Source organism: Sitophilus oryzae, unplaced genomic scaffold (genome assembly GCF_002938485.1).
Source record: "Sitophilus oryzae breed Bouriz unplaced genomic scaffold, Soryzae_2.0 scaffold_1660_pilon_pilon, whole genome shotgun sequence".
Lineage (NCBI taxonomy): Eukaryota > Metazoa > Arthropoda > Insecta > Coleoptera > Curculionidae > Sitophilus > Sitophilus oryzae.
The window spans coordinates 1,263,267-1,283,955 of record NW_022146348.1 but is presented as its reverse complement, the minus strand read 5'-3'; the positions used below and the strand labels follow the sequence as shown (position 1 = coordinate 1,283,955).

At 32.8% G+C, this 20,689-nt stretch overlaps 1 protein-coding gene across 2 annotated transcripts in view; it reads right to left on the bottom strand.

Moving 5' to 3' along the window:
- The window catches only part of LOC115880900, a 149,754-nt gene that overhangs the window by 39,682 nt on the left and 89,383 nt on the right, over positions 1–20,689 (bottom strand). The window contains exon 2 of one of the 2 annotated variants that reach the window (XM_030898227.1): positions 8,955–8,996. The exons of the other annotated variant lie outside the window; for it this stretch is intronic. Coding sequence (XP_030754087.1) covers positions 8,955–8,996 — 42 coding nt within the window. The remainder of the gene's footprint in view (positions 1–8,954; positions 8,997–20,689) is intronic. 2 annotated transcript variants of the gene reach the window in all.

Below are 20,689 nucleotides of genomic sequence, written 5' to 3'. Positions count from 1 at the left end.
GTTAAACAAAACAATTTCAAAGTTTTAAATTCAAAGTTAGGTTAAGTTTACATAGCGGATGCGACGCGAACAGAATTCTTTCCGATCCGATAACTATAAATGAAGAGAGTTAATACCACCTCACGTAAAGGAAATACCACCTGGCTTTATTAACGTCCATTCACGCTATTCGGTTTAGCGATATCTCTCTATTACGCTGTTTATTGTTATTTTACGGGAGTTTATTTTTGCGCGCAGGAAATTTGACTCGTTTGCACATCGTCATAAAAAACAATTTTCGTACCACGAATTAGGGACAAGATTTTTATCTGTATACTTATAGGATACCTAATCTGTGGTATTAACTACCTATCTTTACAAAAACTGAAATAAATAAAGCCAAATTATACAATAACTAATAATTTTTTATTTATCAAAAATATTAAAGCGCACAAGCCATTTAGCAGCTCTGACCTTATTTCAGAAACATATGAAGCGTAAAGAAGTTTCTAAAATCGTGTTTTTTTCTCATTTTAAGCCAAATTGTCGAAATATCCGTATCTAAAAGAAAGTGTAAACTCTTATTGACAAAAAAATGGCACAATTTGTGGCTTTATGGACGAATCCGTTTAAACAGTTCGATGGTCGATTTGTATAGGTAATTGTTTTTATGATTTTGTATACATTACTATCAAAATAATATACATATTAATAAACAGTTAATTTGTTAAACATTAAATGCATGTCCGGTATTTGTTTTCGACCACACTATTTGGGGTATTTTATACTATTTGGGATTTTTTATGTATCAATTAAATGGCCATTCGGTAAGTTTAAAGAGAATTCTTCGGAGAATTCATATTTCTTCTATATTCAGACGTTCAAAAAATAGATTTTGAACAGAATTTGTCCTATACGATTAAAAAAAATGATTTTGACTTTGATTGTTTGAATCATAACGTACTCATGTCAATGCTTCATTATTACGGATTTTCGAACGATGCGGTGCCGATGATTGGGAGTTATTTTACAGATAGGCTGCAGATGGTTAGATTGGGAGCAAACATTTCCTGACCTGTTGAGTTAGGTCGGGGAGTGCCTCAGGGCTCAATCTTGGGGCCTCTTATGTTTTGTATTTATACTTCGCAAATAACAAGTCCGGTATTCCCATACACACGCTTATGCTGATGATACGCAGATATATGCGTCTTTTGCTAAGACTGATTTTGGCCTTGCTCTTAATAAAATTAATTTAGATTTACATAACATATATCTTGAATCCATTAAATATGACTTAATAAAACCCTCAAAAAACAAAGGTGATGTTGTTTGCAGGCGGAAATCATTATCAGGATCTCCTCGGCGAGGTTAGGTTATCAATTAATGGTGCCATACTGCCTGTGGTCAAACAGGCAAAAAATCTGGGAGTTATAATAGACAGATCCTTTGCCTATAGCAGGCATGTATCGTCCTGCATTCAAAAATCATATGCTGGTTTGAGACAACTGTATCCTCACCGTTATTATCTGAGCCATAAGCTCAAGGCTAACTTGTGTAATGCCCTAGTTTTGTCGCATTTTTCTCATTGTGCTCCATTGTATTCGCAAGCCTTAAACACTCATGAAGTGTATCGAATACAAAAAGTGCAGAATACATGTTTGAGATATATTTTTGATCTAAGAAAATTTGACCATGTTTCGCATAAACTTCGACAATTGGAGTGGCTCAGTATGAAGAATAGGCATCGTTTGGGCACACTGAGTCTGTATCATTTTATTATTACTACCCAAGAACCAACTTACCTGTTTGAAAAGATTCAACTTAGAGAGAATGCGCATAGTGTTAATATTACAGCAAAGGACACTCTTACAATTCCCTACCATAAGACCTCTCTTTTTGAAGGTTCGTTCAGTTATTGTATTGCGAAATTATATAATGAATTACCTTCAAACCTAAAAACTCTAAATATTCATACATTTAAGATGCATACCCGTCGATGGCTTTATGAAAATCAGTAGGTCTTTTTTTTCTTTATCTAACTGAAACTTTTTTTTCTTTGAAATTGAGTTTTTTTTTCACTGTTTTTTTTATTGATTTGTTTTGCTTATTATTATTATTATTTTTTTATTGTTCATTTTTCATATGACATATTTTAATCTTTTTCACCTTTTACTATTTTTTTTTGTACTTCATTCGGATGCATTCGGAGTTAAATGGAAGAGCAGAAGCATTATGCTTCTGAATTTCGCTCCACTCCAAAATTGGGTTTTGATTATTTATATGTATATATATATATATATATATATATATATATATATATATATATATATATATATATATATATATATATATATATATATATATATATATATATATATATTCTGATGGTGTAATTATTTAATTTCTATGATTTCTTACTATTTTAATGTATTAATAATTAACTGTATTTTATTTCACTTTTTTGGAAATAAAGGCATTATTATTATTAAAAAAAGGCGTCAAAGACGGCTGGGAATTGTAATCGATGATAATTTTGGCAAGGTCAAGCTCTAAAAAAGTTTTATGTCAATTTTTAGTAAATTAAATGAAACCTAGAGATTGATCTCAACAAAATTGTCATCGACTGTCATTCCCCACCCATCTCTAGCGCCGTTTTTTTTTCGAACGTAAGGTACCATAAGTGTATTCATATATTGACTTTTTTTATTCAGTTTGAAGGTTTGTTTGGACGTTCAAAAAACGGCACGCTATCCAACACCACCCGTTAGAAATAATATTTATTGAAGCGAGAATTTGCTTTATTGCTTCTACCCGTTGATTTATTGTTCTTTGTATCGGTACCCCAAGCATAAATTTGCTTATTTAAACATGGGAAAATATGATGGACTATCTCGCGCCTTTGATATTTGAGTTGTACATCATTCATTCCTAATAGCTTTTCCTATAAAAAAGCATCTAATGCCATTTTATATCTCAGTTAAATATTAATGCAACCGCTTTAATTATCATTCATTATCCATTTGGTAGATTAGGAGCAAGTTATAACTTTCACAGGAGATGATTTATACATATATACAGGGTGTCTCTTATAGAGAACTACTATAGTTGTAGTAAGTTGTAGTAATTAGACACAGGATGGTACAAAAAAATCAATTAGTCCGAATTGTATTCCGGAAACTTCAGCAGCATATTCTGCAGATAAAAATAAGTAAAAAAGTTCATATTCATTTTTATTTCGATTTTTTCAAATAATTTCTGATGTAACGTCAATATTTGGATGACAATTGGAGTTTTTTGACATGAAAGATTTGATTTTGATGTCAATATGATTCCTACTTTAGAGAGCGCCATTTAAATATTTATATTTTTAACTGGTTTGAAGAGCAATAACTTTTCGTCCCTACTTGTATATAACTACTGAGTAAAAAAATATAAATTTACGATATTTTTTACGTAAAAACGGTCTGTTGGTAAAAATCGCTAGAAATAATGGCACAAATTAACTACAACAGATGCGAAAGAACACCGATTAACGCGTTCAGGTTTCTGTGACAAAGAGTTCATAGACAATCCGCATCAATGTATAGTTTGGGTTATTATTTGTTTGGGTGAAAATAATCTGCACCAATATGTTATCGAGGCATACAAAAAGGTCCACAGACTTCGAGACATACGAAAAATCAAGTCCATTTAGCGTGTGTCGCAATTTTCACACCTTAAAAATTAGTTTTTATAGCTATAGCAACTGCAGCGACTATGAAAAAAGCTGTGTGATTTTCATAGAAAATAAGGGCACCTGTAATTCATTTGAGAATGTTATAAATCGCTAAAAGAGGTTTCAAATCTCTTGGATTTCTATTAATATTAAATAAATTTTATTAAAAATTGAACTAAAATCGTTAGTATCATTAAAAACAATTCAAATTCAAAAATTGTATCAGTCAAATTCCCTCATTTAAGGTGAATATTAAAGTAAATATAAATACAGCTCATTCTAAGCTCTACTTATTTTTAAGAAAAACTTAAATCATTGTTGCAATTGGGCCTTAATGCCATTTCGAATGAACAATAGTATTAATAATGTACATTATAATAATAATAAATTTTATATCATAGTGTGTATTAAAACTACTAAAACACTTTTAGATTGATATTATATTAACAACTTTTGTTTTTTAATCCAAAAAAAAGTTACCAATTTTCTCAATCAAAATATTTGTGGTCCTGAAAAGGACCTTCGTTTTCCCATGTTCGTCAAGGTAGGTAATGGGTAAACGGTAAAAAACAGGATAATGAAATTTAAAAAATTACAAAAATTGTTCAAAAGTGCCTCCCTCTTGCATTAAACCAAACGATCATAAAATCCCCTCCTCACATTGGATAACATATCAGGGGTGACAGTGTCAAAGACATTAAATATTTTCTGCCTTAACTGCTCCAAGTTTTGAATTTCTTCATGGCCTTAAATTTTAGATTTTATGTACCCCCATAAAAAGAAATCATTCACCGAGAAGTGAAATTAAACGTCAGTCTAAACAAAACTGTCATTTTTGAGAACTTGTCAAAATTTGGACACACGCTAAATGGACTTGATTTTCCTATGTTTTGAAGTCTGCGGACTTTTCTGTATAATCTCGCAGTAATTTAATAGATTGCTCGTCATATTATATCAGCTCGTAGGAGATTAGGAAAAACAAAGATATTTATAGTATAAAAAATTAATTTATTTAACAAAATTTAATTAAAGATGTGACAAAATAGTTACATTTCTATTGGTTCTATCGGACTTTTTTCGACTATATAAATCTTTATTTTTTGTAAACTTTAATGCATAAAATATTTTCAATCTAATAAATAATTTAATGATGTAAATAAGAGGAAATTTCTCACATGGGTGGTCAAATTCTATAGTTTTCATTATATCGAAATGGATACTTTTTCACTCAGTAGTTTTATTTAGGTACGAACGAAAAATTACTCTTCAAAACAGTTAAACCATGTAGTTGGCGCCTACAAATACGAGTCATATTGACATCAAAATCAAATTTCTCCTGTCAAAAAACTGCCAGACACCTAATTTTCATCCAAATATTGACGTTAATTCAGAAATTATTTGGAAAAAATCGAAATAAAAATGAAACTTCTAAATTTTAGGACATACGTATATACGAACTTCTTTACTTATTTTTATCTGTATAATATGATGCCCAAGTTTCTGAAATACAGTTTGGACCACCCTGTATATGTATAGCAGTCGTCATGGCTATAATAGTTACATTCTAATAAGGGATATACCGCTTTAATAACTACCGTATATTACTACTACTTTCTGCTGTTGTATATATTTTAAAAACTACTACTATTTTTCACTACTGTATTCAGGCTTAAACAACTTTATATAAAGTTAACTTTATTTTGACGGGAAATAAGCTAAAAGATCTCTTTCAAAAATGGCACAAAATACTGATGATTCTGTAGCTAATGAGGGTGTGGTCAGATGAGCTGCAGCAATGGAATCTAAATTTTGCGGACAAGGATTTCATAAATGTTCTTGCGAGTCTGGTAGGTGCTGCTGCAAGAAAAGTGGAATGATGTGCAACTCAATATGTCACGCCAGGACCAAAGAAAATAAAATTCAAATCATTTTATAAAATGACCAGGCGGTCATTTTATGAACAGAAAATCATAGCGGTCATATGTACAGAAAATATAATCATTGTTTAATACGCCTAATTCTTATTAGGCACTTTGCGGAGCGTTTGAAAATAGATAAGCGTTTTGAATATATTCCTTCTTTTGTTTAAAATGCCGGCGTATATCTGCTATAGTCTACTGTTTGACCAGCGGATCTGAAGCTACGGAAGGAATGCGAGAAAAAAAAATCGATATTGCCACGTTTATCTATAAAATTGCAAAATTGCCAGACATGAACTATAAATTTCATATATTTTTATTATATATAATGTGTTTAGCATATATTCTGACGTATATTACTAAGGAATTTTAACGTAGTTTATGTTGTTCGATATGTTTTATTTATAATAACTTATTTCTTTCATTCTGTATAATCTGCTTATTATGAAAGTTGAAGATTTTTCAACGATATCATTGGCAAACTGGCATTGCCGCGCATGGCCGCCTATTCATCGAACATGATTGGCGAGAGTACGTCACAGGATTTGTTACCACGCGGTTGCCATGGCTTTTACGCCTTTCCTATTCGTTTGCTTTATCCCCAACTTCACGGTCTCTTCTGAAAATAGTAGGAATATTGAATACTATTGAATTATCCAGTGGCGGTGTCATTTTTTTGATCATTATTACTTTATTTCATTATTTTATATCGGTTATCCTAAACTTTATTCCTATATTTTTCGTATATTTGATAGTTAAGTTGTGTTTTACTGTTTTGTTATCTTGTTATAATGTTTTTCGTTCGTAGTTTTTAATTATTAATAATATCAAGTTTGATCGTATATTTGTGTTATAAAATGAATAAATTTGTTAAGGGTAAGACACTACATAGTCAGACAAAAGAAATAATAGCTAATTTATATTGGTAAGTTAATAATAACGTGGATGAAATCTCATTTGGTTTATTTCCTTGTGTTCATAATAGGGTTTGCGATGAAGAAGCTACAGAGAGTTCGCTTAAGTTGCCGCTTAAACGTAAACTTGAGCGGATATTTCTTTATACCGGAGTTAGCGTATCGGCTATAAAAAAAATTCACACAGAAGATAAAAAAAGGCTGAAAACTAACCCCGATAAAATGATATCCAGCTCTGGAAAGAAACGACCACGTGAGACTGCTGTCGAAAAGCTCGACGACTTTTTCGAAGTGGTCAGGAATTTGATAAATAGATTTTATCTCGAATTCAAACTCGTCCCCACAATTAGAAAGCTTTTGCAAAAATTGCAGGAAGAATCGAATTTTCCTTTTGCAGGGAAACGCTTAGGGGGTTATTAAAATCAAATGAATTTTTTTAGCGTAAATATCAAAATAACAGATAAATATTAATGGAGCGGCCCATTATATTGCAGAGAGAGATATAAATATATACGCGAAATTCGAAAATATAGCCAAGTATTATCTATTTGGATGAAACATATGGGTAGACAATGACCTAACCTTTAAAAACTGCTCGCGGAGCGATACCATATCTGGTGTAATAGGCAATATTGGATCTACTGGTGAGTAAAATTATGTTTTGTTTGCGCTTCCAAAAGTTAACTATTTTCAAGATTTTTTGCTGGAAATAGTTATATCTAAAATTATGTATTATAGAAAAAAATATAGTTAGTACAGATATATAAATAAATATACCTCAAGACTCAGTCCTGATCATCTGCTGATGGCAGACATGGTTAGCGAAACGTGCGTCCAGTGTAAAATTAAAAGTGTTTTGGTGTATTGTACTGATTTAGTGTTTTATTTTGCTGTGTAACACCAAAGGTTCCAACCCTCAGCTGTAATTATTTCTTCTATTATATTAACAACACAATAATAAAATGATTCAAAATATTTAAGGGAGCTTTAATAAAAGCTTTTAGTGTTTATCTGCGAACTCAACAGTAACGATTCAAACAGCATAAAGTTTTTTGAAAAAAAATATTAATCTGAGTATTATATTTATGATACACATTATTTTCATATAACACCGTACGCCCATGCCAATTTTATGAATGAAATTGGGCGTGTTTTGTTTACAACTGCGTTCCCCTGCCGATACCCCGTAGCTACAGATCCGTTGGTCACACTATATGTTTTCTAACAAAATTAACAAACAATAAATTATTTTTCAGAATTTACTATTATGTATTAATCAAGAAACAAAAGGTCTGTAATATTAAGCTTACAACACAATAATGTTTTAAAGAGAGATACCTATATTTGAAACATACTGTTATAAAAAGTACATAGATTTTCTTTGGTTCGCTTGACAAATAGGATACCATGGTACACGATCTTTCCATCTTTATTTCTTTTAATTTGGTATATCTAATGTACATAAAATACAATATATGTACTTGAATATTTTTTTCAAAGCCATATATTATATACATATTTGAGCTATACCATACACAACAAAAGTTAATTTTGCAGATTTATTGCCTTTAATAACTATAAAACATATATGTAGAGCTCAAAATTTCAACCTGCAATATCAATAGCGTTCCTAACAAAACATATGAACTAAGTAGGAGTTATTTTTAACCCCTCAGCACAAGCACCTTAACCACAACCTCAAAACCTCGGATCTACTCCCAAGAGATTTACTCTCCGCGAGTCGTCTAGCCCGCCTGGTTGACCCAGGCCGGGTAGAGGAAACAGTAGCTTGTGTAGGGCCTGTTGTGTTGAAACAACAGCTTGTGTTGGGCCTTACTAGAGGAGGTGGTAGCTTATGTGCCACTTATGAAGGCTGGTCTGGCACAAGTGTCAGCTGCCTCTCCAGTCCCTTGGAACTTGAACTGTTAATGTTCTCAGTGTTGTTAGGGGGTTCCCTCCAGCTTCACTGCAAGGGTTCTTCGGTCCACTTCTACAAAGCCCCGCATGTAAAAGTAAGGGAGACGAGAATACAATGAGGTGAACCCTGGGGTACAGGGATGAGACCAGTAGGGGCTAGTCTTCTATCTAGCCACGCCTGGGCTTTGACCTGGATCGGTTAAGACAGAACTCTCTACTTAGTCTTCACTACTGTCGTCAGTTCTCTAGACTCGAGGTCTTCCGTTTTAACTGACAGGCAAAACTGGGACGTAAAACAGGATGTGTATACGAGGCTTTAAAAGGCCAATTTGACTTACCCTCTTCGGCACTGTTCCAACTTTGCTAAGAGTTTTAATTTTTGACACCCATAAATAACATCTCTAAGTCACACAGTTCTGTTTTTTAATAAAATAACTGAAAACTAATTTTTAAAGTAATTGAATTATTGCAAATTATTCATTAGTAAGTATTAATATATTTAACAGTTACCTTCCAAAAATGTAGTTCGTCATAACTCGAATTTTGTATTACCTGAAACAAGTAAGAAAGAATAAATATAATATAATAAAAATATATTAGTAAAAAAAATATTTATCTTCTAATGATGAAAAAATCACAAATTAATAAATTATACCGCCGGCAGTATAGACAATTAATTGATGAAAAAAGACCACCCACAACGGTTTTAAATATTATATTTATAATTAATATATTTATAAACATGAATACCGCTGAACAACGAGGTACTTTTTTCAAATACGGCGGTATTTTCTCAATATATAAAGAAAACCGCCGTATGCTTTCTAAAGACAGAAATACCGCCCATTTTTTACCAAATTTTATGTGTTATTGTTTTTCCCAAACGCAAGTTCGGCGATCAGGTGCTGTTGTCAAAATAAAACGATATTTTATTACATATAAACATTTTTAGAAAAAACTCAAAATTTAAGTAAGTATGCAGTCAATAATCACCACACAGGCTAATAAAACTACTTTTTTCAAATTTGTCAAGCTTTCGAGAATTTTATTCCCATCATCAAGACAGTTTGACTGAGTCAGTTAGCAAAAACAACATCCTCTGCACAAAAAGGCCGTAAAACTAGCAGCATATGACATCTTTCGAACTGGATGGCATGTGTCCATCAGCAGTTTACCATTAGCTGAAGAAGTATGATTCTTCGGTTGGGGGGTATAAATTCGCTATTAAATAACATTATTATCATCAAAAGAATATATTAAAACCGAATTATAACGAGGAAACATTCCTGGACTGGTTCCTTTTGAACTGGATGGCATGTGTCCATCAGCAGTTTACTATTAGCTGAAGAAGTATGATTCTTGAGTTGGGGCGTATAAATTCATAATTAAATAACATTATTATCATCAAAAGAATATATTAAAACAGAATTATAAACTTTCCTGGACTGGGTCCTTTTGTAATGGATGGCATGTGTTCCTCAGCAGTTTACCATTAGCTGAAGAAGTATGATTCTTGAGTTGGGGCGTATAAATTAATTATTAAGTAACATTATTATCATCAAAAGAATATATTAAAACCGATTTATAACGAGAAAACCTTCTTGGACTGGGTCCTTTCGAACTGGATGGCATGTGTCCATCAGCAGCTTACCATTAGCTGAAGAAGTATGATTCGTGAGTTGGGGGGTATAAATTCATTATAAAATAACATTATTATCACCAAAAGAATATATTAAAAGCGAATTATAACGAGAAAACTTTCGTGGACTGGGTCGTTTTGAACTGGATGGCATGTGTCCATCAGCAGCTTACCATTAGCTGAAGAAGTATGATTCGTGTGTTGGGGGGCATAAATCCATTATTAAATAACATTATTATCACCAAAAGAATATATTAAAAGCGAATTATAACGAGAAAACTTTCGTGGACTGGGTCGTTTTGAACTGGATGGCATGTGTCCATCAGCAGCTTACCATTAGCTGAAGAAGTATGATTCGTGAGTTGGGGGGTATAAATTCATTATTAAATAACATTATTATCACCAAAAGAATATATTAAAAGCGAATTATAACGAGAAAACTTTCGTGGACTGGGTCGTTTTGAACTGGATGGCATGTGTCCATCAGCAGTTTACCATTAGCTGAAGAAGTATGATTCTTCGGTTGGGGGGTATAAATTCGTTATTAAATAACATTATTATCATCAAAATAATATATTAAAACCGAATTATAACGAGAAAACTTTCCTGGACTGGGTCCTTTTGAACTGGATGGCATGTGTCCATCAGCAGCTTACCATTAGCTGAAGAAGTATGATTCGTGAGTTGGGGGGTATAAATTCATTATTAAATAACATTGTTATCACCAAAAGAATATATTAAAAGCGAATTATAACGAAAAAACTTTCGTGGACTGGGTCGTTTTGAACTGGATGGCATGTGTCCATCAGCAGCTTACCATTAGCTGAAGAAGTATGATTCGTGTGTTGGGGGGTATAAATTCATTATTAAATAACATTATTATCACCAAAAGAATATATTAAAAGCGAATTATAACGAGAAAACTTTCCTGGACTGGGTCCTTTTGAACTGGATGGCATGTGTCCATCAGCAGCTTACCATTAGCTGAAGAAGTATGATTCGTGAGTTGGGGGGTATAAATTCATTATTAAATAACATTATTATCACCAAAAGAATATATTAAAAGCGAATTATAACGAGAAAACTTTCGTGGACTGGGTCGTTTTGAACTGGATGGCATGTGTCCATCAGCAGCTTACCATTAGCTGAAGAAGCATGATTCGTGTATTGGGGGGTATAAATTCATTATTAAATAACATTATTATCACCAAAAGAATATATTAAAAGCGAATTATAACGAGAAAACTTTCCTGGACTGGGTCCTTTTGAACTGGATGGCATGTGTCCATCAGCAGCTTACCATTAGCTGAAGAAGTATGATTCGTGTGTTGAGGGGTATAAATTCATTATTAAATAACATTATTATCACCAAAAGAATATATTAAAAGCGAATTATAACGAGAAAACTTTCGTGGACTGGGTCGTTTTGAACTGGATGGCATGTGTCCATCAGCAGCTTACCATTAGCTGAAGAAGTATGATTCGTGTGTTGGGGGGTATAAATTCATTATTAAATAACATTATTATCACCAAAAGAATATATAAAAAGCGAATTATAACGAGAAAACTTTCCTGGACTGGGTCCTTTTGAACTGGATGGCATGTGTCCATCAGCAGCTTACCATTAGCTGAAGAAGTATGATTCGTGAGTTGGGGGGTATAAATTCATTATTACATAACATTATTATCACCAAAAGAATATATTAAAAGCGAATTATAACGAGAAAACTTTACTGGACTGGGTCCTTTTGAACTGGATGGCATGTGTCCATCAGCAGCTTACCATTAGCTGAAGAAGTATGATTCGTGTGTTGGGGGGTATAAATTCATTATTAAATAACATTATTATCACCAAAAGAATATATTAAAAGCGAATTATAACGAAAAAACTTTCGTGGACTGGGTCGTTTTGAACTGGATGGCATGTGTCCATCAGCAGCTTACCATTAGCTGAAGAAGTATGATTCGTGAGTTGGGGGTATAAATTCACTATTAAATAACATTATTATCACCAAAGAATATATTAAAAGCGAATTATAACGAGAAATCTTTCCTGGACTGGGTCCTTTTGAACTGGATGGCATGTGTCCATCAGCAGCTTACCATTAGCCGAAGAAGTATGATTCGTGTGTTGGGGGTATAAATTCATTATTAAATAACATTATTATCACCAAAAGAATATATTAAAAAGCGAGCGAATTATAACGAGAAAACTTTCGTGGACTGGGTCGTTTTGAACTGGATGGCATGTGTCCATCAGCAGCTTACCATTAGCTGAAGAAGTATGATTCGTGTGTTGGGGGGTATAACTTCATTATTAAATAACATTATTATCACCAAAAGAATATATTAAAAGCGAATTATAACGAAAAAACTTTCGTGGACTGGGTCGTTTTGAACTGGATGGCATGTGTCCATCAGCAGCTTACCATTAGCTGAAGAAGTATGATTCGTGTGTTGGGGGGTATAAATTCATTATTAAATAACATTATTATCACCAAAAGAATATATTAAAAGCGAATTATAACGAGAAAACTTTCGTGGACTGGGTCCTTTTGAACTGGATGGCATGTGTCCATCAGCAGCTTACCATTAGCTGAAGAAGTATGATTCGTGAGTTGGGGGTATAAATTCATTATTAAATAACATTATTATCACCAAAAGAATATATTAAAAGCGAATTATAACGAGAAAACTTTCGTGGACTGGGTCGTTTTGAACTGGATGGCATGTGTCCATCAGCAGCTTACCATTAGCTGAAGAAGTATGATTCGTGTGTTGGGGGGTATAAATTCATTATTAAATAACATTATTATCACCAAAAGAATATATTAAAAGCGAATTATAACGAGAAAACTTTCGTGGACTGGGTCGTTTTGAACTGGATGGCATGTGTCCATCAGCAGTTTACCATTAGCTGAAGAAGTATGATTCTTGGGTTAGGGGGTGTAAATTCATTATGAAATTACATTATTATCTTCAAAAGAATATATTAAAACCGAATTATAACGACAAAACTTTCCTGGACTGAGTCCTTTTGAACTGAATGGCATGTGTCCATCAGCAGCTTACCATTAGCTGAAGAAGTATGATTCTTGAGTTGGGGGGTATAAATTCATTATTAAATAACATTATTATCATCAAAAGAATATATTAAAACCGAATTATAACGACAAAACTTTCCAGGACTGAGTCCTTTTGAACTGAATGGCATGTGTCCATCAGCAGCTTACCATTAGCTGAAGAAGTATGATTCTTGAGTTGGAGGGTATAAATTCATTATTAAATAACATTATTATCATCAAAAGAATATATTAAAACCGAATTATAACGAGAAAACTTTCCTGGATTGCGTCCTTTTGAACTGGATGGCATGTGTCCATCAGCAGTTTACCATTAGCTGAAGAAGTATGATTCTTGAGTTGGGACGTATAAATTCACTATTAAATAACATTATTATCATCAAAAGAATGTATTAAAATAGAAGTACAACGAGGAAACTTTCCTGGACTGGGTCCTTTTGAACTGGATGGCATGTGTCCATCAGCAGTTTATCATTAGCTGAAGAAGTATGATTCTTGAGTTGGGACGTATAAATTCATTAATAAATAACATTATTATCACCAAAAGAATGTATTAAAACCGAATTATAACGAGAAAACTTTCCTGGACTGGGTCAAACTGTCCTGATGATGGGAATAAAATTCTCGAAAGCTTGACAAATTTGAAAAAAGTAGTTTTATTAGCCTGTGTGGTGATTACTGACTGCATCCTCGCTTAAATTTTGAGTTTTTTCTTAACTTAGTCAGTCACGACTAAACCTGCTATTTTTTATAAACATTTTTGTTAGATGCAAAATAAGAGATCAACGAACGCTAAACTTTTTTATCACCTAATAGAAACGCAAAAATAAAATTATCATTTCGAAATATGTTCGTCAGAATAGAGGGACTAAATTAGGTAATGATTTACCGACCGGTTGGTGGACCTAAAGTTAGGTCTGTGGTTAGGTTAATCTCTAGCTATTGTTCTAGAAATCAAAACATGTTGTAAGCTAACTAAAGATCTTATTATTTGTCTATTCGCTTTGCTTCAGGTTCTCCTTTTCTGTCATGTTGAAATCAGAAAATAAGCTATTTCATTCAAAAATAATTCCTCTAATGGCAAAATGTTCCAGAGAAAATGTTTCAACAATATTGAGAATTCTATTTTTGTAACAGTATTTCGTCTAGATTTCGAAGTTCATTACTCGGTACTCGGTACTACTATATTTTAAATGAGTTACATATAAAACGACTCTAATTTATGGCCTTAATTAACAGTAAATTATGAAAAAATGCACTCGGCGTACGGCAGACATCATAAATTTACTGTAAATACTATTAAGCGAAAAAAACTAATCTTTGAAAATACTTTGCGCTCTTCTCTTTAACATAGTCAAAGAACTATACAGGGTGGCCCATCGAAAACGTTCCGCAAGGCATAACGGCCAGGGTATTTTTTTTTTCAGAAAATCCAAAAACACGTCAATTTTGTTTGTGAGGGGGACAACTTTTGCCCCAAAAATGATTGCAAAATCTTCAACCCTCTAAGCGGGGGTGTCATCCCCAACTTTTTTCAAATGGGAAGGGGTCAAGTGGCACCGCAATGAAAAGAGCTTTCTATTCTCTATATTTCCCCGCTTCGTTTTTGAAAATCGGGCGAGTCATTGAGAAAATATGAAGGATTGAAAAGTTTATTTAAACATTTATCAGAGTAAATGATAAGGATAAATTCCTTTGACCAATTTGCTGTTTTTTCTTATTATTTCTAGATGTTTACGCCCAGAAGAACTGACCTATAATAATAGAATTTCCAAAAATACCAGCACGCGACGATCAAAATCGTCTTCGTTGAGTTCTTGTACCAACTGAATTTTGTACGGGTGGAACTTGTGTTTTTTTAATATCGTTTGAACACTTGTACGATTCACGCCGGTCGCGGTCTCATTGGCTAATTTTCTTGTACTCAGCGTACTATCCATGGCAACTTGGCCCAATACGAATACCTCCATAGCTTCATTTACTACAGGATTTTCCCTCTGCCTCTTTTTATTCATAACGGAACCAGTTTCGTGAAATTTTGCTACTAACTCGCGAACAATTTTGCCATAAAGGTGTTTGTCAGGATGGCGTTCATTGAATATCTGCGCAAACCGATTGCCACATTCATTATTTTTCAAAATAAAGTTCGATTATATCTAGTACTTTTTCTGCAAGTGAGTACACCATAATTGTTAAAAAGTTTAACGATATTGAGAAGAACTTCATCGCACAAGTCACAGAACACCCAAGTAGCATTTTCACGACTTGCGACCACATGTTTACTAAACACAACGTTGGATTAGTTACAAAAAATAGTTAGCTCCCTACCTTGGGTATTAAAATAAATTTAAACGTTTTTATAACGTTGTACCGACGTTGGACTAGTACTACAGCAAAGTAGAAGCTTCTGCGACGTCGAATAAACGTTGCCTTGTAACCTTTTTTGCTTAAGTGATCTTTAGGTGATTCGGACAACGTAGTTACAACGTTGGACAATATAGAGTTTTCCGACGTCAGTTTCAGGACCTATTCAACGTTATGCAAACGTCGTCTATTTTACTAATTCCAACGTTGTTTAGATTTCCTTATTCTTACGTTGGTAGGACGTCGAGTCACTACCTTTTTGTAACTGTATTGAACCATAACCTTAAATCTTAAATTTTCACTTCATTGTTCTGTTCAGTCAGACAGTTCAGTGCTGCTTTTATTTTTATAAAAAAAACTTAATTACAACGGGACATAAGAAAGGTACATATAAAACTAAATTTAAATATACATCGACATATATTACCGATAGTTTATCCACTCCCTCGTTCATTTAGATTATAGAGGGCGACACAAGCTAGACTCTAGGATGACTAAATTAGGCAATCTTGCGACTAGTATACTACCTGTTAAGGCCGAACTGCGACTTTGTAGTCCAGTATGCGACTACTCGAACTACTCCATCTTAATCTCCAAAACAACAAAGTGAAAGCCGCCATGTTGTTAAATAAGTAAATGTTTCGTTCCTAAAATAGCAATTCCTGCTTTTTGAATTAACTTGAAATATTTGACCCTAAAAAACACGCGGAAACAATTTTTTCGACTGCGAATAAATTATTCGCATTTTACTAAAAAATAAATCAAGAAAATTTTTAAAACTTCTTTAATTTTAAGGCCCATTAGTATTTTTCAAAGTAGAAACAATACATTTATCAATAAAGTTGTTTGCGTTTAACTTTTTTGCCTTGGGTAACGAGTTACAGAATCGGTTAAAGTGTTTCAATAATTATGATCTTCAAACATTCTCCACACTTAAATACTTTTGTTTTGTTTTCCTTCACTGCCATCTGACATATTATGTCTCTAACTATAATTATCCCAATTTAGGATAAAACGCGACTTAGACGCCATATTAGTTTTGTATTTCTGTGAATTAGGATTTTAAACAACGTTGCAGTTTGTACTAAATTAGGCTTCTAGCCAACGTCGGTATCCAACGTTGTTTCGACCCAAAAATTATTCTCCAAACTAGTGCAGACTAGGGTTGGCACGAGGTTGTGCCGACGTTGCGCCCCGACGTTTGGTCGCGTGACACAACGTTGTCCCGACGTCCAAATGCTGCTTGGGCAGCTATCTAGCAACTACCGCACCTGATCGTTCAACCTTGTGGCAAATGAAAAAAAAAGCGTAAACATCTAGAAATAATAAGAAAAAACAGCAAATTGGTCGAAGGAATTTATCCTTATCATTTACTCTGATAAATGTTTAAATAAAATCAATCCTTCATATTTTCTCAATGACTCGACCGATTTTCAAAAACGAAGCGGGTAAATATAGAGAATAGAAAGCTCTTTTCATTGCGGTGCCACTTGACCCCCCTTCCCATTTGAAAAAAGTTGGGGGATGACACCCCCGCTTAGAGGGTTGAAGATTTTGCAATCATTTTTTGGGCGAAAGTTGTCCCCCTCACAAACAAAATTGAAGTGTTTTTGGATTTTCTGAAAAAAAAATTATCCTGGCCGTTATGCCTTGCGGAACGTTTTCGATGGGCCACCCTGTAATTAAAATATGTTACGTTAAATTTATTTGAGAGCGCGTTTAGGTTATTAACTGAACCGTTTATGTTAACTATAAAGGTAGCAAAAAGCGAGGTAGTATTTCTGAAACGTCGTGGGTTCCATATAGTCGATTTGTCCCTTTTCTCGCCGTAACGCTATTAATGCATTTTATCTGGTCGATCTGACTACTTAGGTGTAGTCAGTGGGAGCGACCAACTGAAACTTCTTTTTTACATCTATTTAAATGGTACTGATGCGCTACGTTAGCAGATAACTAATGGGTTTAAAGTTCCGGTTGATTATTTAACATCCATCATCTATTACTTCCACTTTAACTCGTTAATAAAATTGTTAAATGCTATTGAATTAAATTAGCTACGATTTTCTTTCAAAATTCACTATGCGAAATATTAAAATTAGTTCTGTTCAACAATATTGTCACGTAAAAAACACATATTTAATATATACTTTTTTAATATAAATTTTTGGCGAATAAAGAAATCCCCTCAAAAACATAGAATGTAAAAAATGTGTCGCTAAACAATTCTTCTACTAACTTCTGTAAATATTTAGTATTAAAAACTTTGATACCCTTGGAGAAATGAAGCCTTAAAATGTTTACCTACTTATAGCAATTTCACAAAATTGAAAATATTTCAAAAACGGTAAGGTGATAAAGCTCTAATAGTCCTTCAACGAACCCAAAATACAAAGTGTAAAAATCTAATCGTGTCATATGTGGTGAACAACCCTGTATACAGTGGCGGACTAAGCGGAAGGGGCGGCCGGTCTTTTAGTTTTTTATTCAACTGGCAAACAAGGCCAATATGTGTTCAATAGTTATAAAGCAGTTTGTGGTGGTGGAGTATGCAAACCATGTATACGCCAACTATAAACAGTATAAATGAAAGCAGATATTTACTTAATTATCAATTATCAGGCCCCAGTAATTGTCAATGGCATTTTCTATTTAGGAAATTAAATCAAGGGGTAATTTTCTTTGTTTAAAATATCGAATAATTATTATTTTTTATATATTTTGGAACTGAATTTATTTATTTTAGCTTTTAAGTTATTTTCAATGGTTTCATTATTTATTTTTAGTGAATAAACAATTTATATTACAACCAATACACAGCATAACTTATATTCTAGCTTCATTACTGATGATGAGCAGTGAAGTCTTTAGTATAACGGGGGCCACGGGCCTGAGACAGCGAAGGGGCCCCACGATCTTGGAGAACTTACAAAATCGCGATATTTTGTCACGGTATTTCCCTGGAAGCATTTTTAAGCAAAAAATATTTAAAATTTTTGGAGGAAAAAAACTACCTGTCAAAAAAATTTGTATAGCCTAAACGTCAAATTTAGTAATTATCACAGCCCCTGTGACATAAAGAAAAGACATGTGGCTATCTATTTCAAAAATAAAATTGTTCAAATGTCATATAATAATGGCGGTAGCTGTCATGAAATTGATCGATTAAAAAATTATCATAAATATTTTTTTTTCAAATGGAAACCCACTTTTTTTATTTCACTAGTGAAAAGGTTTTCCAATTCGTTACGTTTTAACTAGACATATTCCTATACCTAAAATAAATCGTTTTTAAGTTGTTTAAGATTTAGTATTTTTCTTGATTTTATCTAGGTTCTTTTGACATAAAGTGTCAAACAGTCAGACAATTTATTTCCATCTGTCAGAAAATGAATAATTTGAATTTCCTATATTATAACTACTGATGCCTTAAAAGTTTAAAAAGTGTATTTATATAAATATATCTCGTATTTTCGTTCTTTAGTGATATCTAATAGTTGATATTTTAATAATATACCGTACGATCGAAAAAAAACAGCGCAGAGTTAGCTTGGAAATGATGATCGGTAATATACTGTCATAGGCTACTGGTTTCAAGAAAAATATACGCTTTAAATCTAAATCTTAAATAACTTAAAAACGATTTATTTTAGGTACAGGAACATGTATAATCCAAAAAGTAACAAATTAAAAAAAAATTAAAAACGAAAGTAACGAAAGTCTTTTCACGAGTGAAATAAAAAAAAGTGGATTTCCATTTGAAAAAAAAAATAATTTATGATAATTTTTTAATCGCTCAATTTCGTGACAGCTGCGGCCATTATTATATGACATTCGGACAATTTAATTTTTGACATAGATAGCCACATGTCTTCTCTTTATTGTACAGTGGCTTTGGCAATCACTAAATTTGACGTTTAGGCTATAGGTATACATATTTTTGGCAGGCAGTTTTTTTCCTCCAAAAATTATAATTTTTTTTTTCTCAAAAACGTGTAAACAATAGATCTTGTATTTTCAAATAAAACACTGGATTTCCCTCATAACTTCTTTATTACATTTTAGTACTTAGGATTACGACACAAACATGTGTATCGTGCGAGCGCACGGTACCGACCACAAAACACATACACAAGGAGAAGTGCGAGCGCCTTGCTAAATATTGGAAAGTGAAATTGACGTTTAAATTTGACACTGTTGACAAGTCTACTGCTACTAGCGCCCCCAATATCGCTTGTAGGAACTACGGACTAGATTGTCACGCATGGCGGGAAGTTTAAAAAAATAATAATTTTAATTCTTCATTTATTTTTAATTATGACATAGATAAAAACACAAAAAATACACCATTTTTTAAAAATATGTTTAATATCAATATCAAATATACAACAGAAATTACTTTCACCACAATAAATTAATAAAATTAAAAAATAATGTTACAAGTAGATCAAGAGACAAAATTAATTATAACAAAACTGAAAAAAATGGCGTCATAGATGGCTTAGAAATGACGATATATATCATAATTTTGAAAGTAAAATTATATAGGAAATGTCATCGATCATCATTTTGAAGCCAACTGGACGATTATTTCAAACATACAAGCTGAGTTCGTTCATAGTGCTCTGAGAAATCTAGATAAACAAAGAATAATAAATTAAAAGTATTCCAGGGAAAAAGAGAGGAAAAACCTGTATCGTCTCTGATATCTGTCAGGGTTTTGTTGAAAGTGTCATCTTTTTGCTCGAAGTTTTCAGGTCGATTAAAAAGATGACATTTACAACAATACTTTGCCGTAACTTTCACAAATATCAGAGAGAGAGTACAGGTATTGCCTCTCTTTTCCTCTGGGATGCTTTATATCTGTTCTTCTTTGTTTACCTATATTTCTAAGAGCATAATGCCAAACACGACTACAGTATATAATAATTTCAATATCCTAAGTGGAAAGAAAAAAGATCACCTTTCTGTTTTGTACTATGGTCCCTTTCTTCCGATGGCTCATCTCGTTGATATTTAGGAAGGTATCCATAAAATATATATTTTATTATCGGTCCTGGGATGAAAAAATATAAAATTCAATTTCATTTGATGATCCTTTTCTGTCACCTAAATCAGGAGAATGACAATGAGCATGTTAAGATGAAAAAAAACTTATTTAT